This window comes from Chiloscyllium plagiosum, unplaced genomic scaffold (genome assembly GCF_004010195.1).
Source record: "Chiloscyllium plagiosum isolate BGI_BamShark_2017 unplaced genomic scaffold, ASM401019v2 scaf_100355, whole genome shotgun sequence".
Lineage (NCBI taxonomy): Eukaryota > Metazoa > Chordata > Chondrichthyes > Orectolobiformes > Hemiscylliidae > Chiloscyllium > Chiloscyllium plagiosum.
Genome location: NW_025196212.1, coordinates 3,085 through 4,038, shown reverse-complemented (window position 1 = coordinate 4,038; position 954 = coordinate 3,085). Strand labels below are relative to the sequence as shown.

At 55.9% G+C, this 954-nt stretch overlaps 1 protein-coding gene across 1 annotated transcript in view; it reads left to right on the top strand.

Moving 5' to 3' along the window:
- Window positions 1–537: 537 nt before the first annotated feature.
- Window positions 538–954, top strand: part of LOC122545868 (V-type proton ATPase catalytic subunit A-like) — a 2,119-nt gene continuing 1,702 nt past the window's right edge. The window contains exon 1 of the mRNA XM_043684757.1: window positions 538–637. Coding sequence (XP_043540692.1) covers window positions 563–637 — 75 coding nt within the window. The 5' untranslated portion in view covers window positions 538–562. The remainder of the gene's footprint in view (window positions 638–954) is intronic.

Below are 954 nucleotides of genomic sequence, written 5' to 3'. Positions count from 1 at the left end.
TATCCGAAATTAATCTGGATAACTCACCGGCCAATTAGTTCCCGGCTTATCCTTGGTAAACAAAGGAACAACATCGTTGAATATTCCCGAGGATTCTGGGACCTCACCTGTGGATAAAGAGGAGACAAAGGTCTCTGTCAAGGCCCAGGAATCCCTTCCTGTGCGTCCCTTAGTATCTGAGGATCGATCCCATCATGCCCCTGGGGACCTAGCGACCTCAGTGTTTTTCAAGACACCCAGTACCTCTTCCACCTGAATGTTGACATGCCCCAGAATATCAATGACACCCTCCCTAACCTGAACATCGCCCACACCCTCCTCCTTGGTCAATACTGATGGCATTGAACTCATTGGTCCTGTCTCTCTGGTGCACTCTCTGGTCAGTACTGAGGGAGTGCAGTACCTTATCCTCTCTCCCGTTGGTCGTCACCCACTCATCCTCCTCTCCCTTGACTCCCGCAATCCATGTTCACAAGGGATTTCGTTCCTTGACAGAGTCACGGAGAGCATAGGGTGGGGATGGAGTCACCTGTGATCTGTGCCTGACTCTCTCCGTGTCTCCATGTTCCTCAGGGTGTCTCCCCCTGGTGGTGACTTCTCGGATCCTGTCACCTCGGCGACCCTGGGGATTGTTCAGGTGAGCTGCCCCATCCCCCCCCTCCGTCACAGAGGGTCGGGACTAAGGGGGTGCAGCACTGTCAGAGGGTCAGTGCTGAGGGAGTGCAGCACTGTCGGAGGGTCAGTACAGAGGGAGTGCCGCACTGTCGGGGGTCAATACTGAGGGAGTGCCGCACTGTCAGAGTGTCAGTATGGAGGGACGCCGCACTGTCGGAGGGTCAGTACTGAGGGAGCGCCGCACTATCGGAGGGTCAGTACTGAGGGAGTGCCGCACTGTCGGAGGGTCAGTACTGAGGGAGTGCAGCACTGTCGGATGTTCCGGGCACGGATAAGATG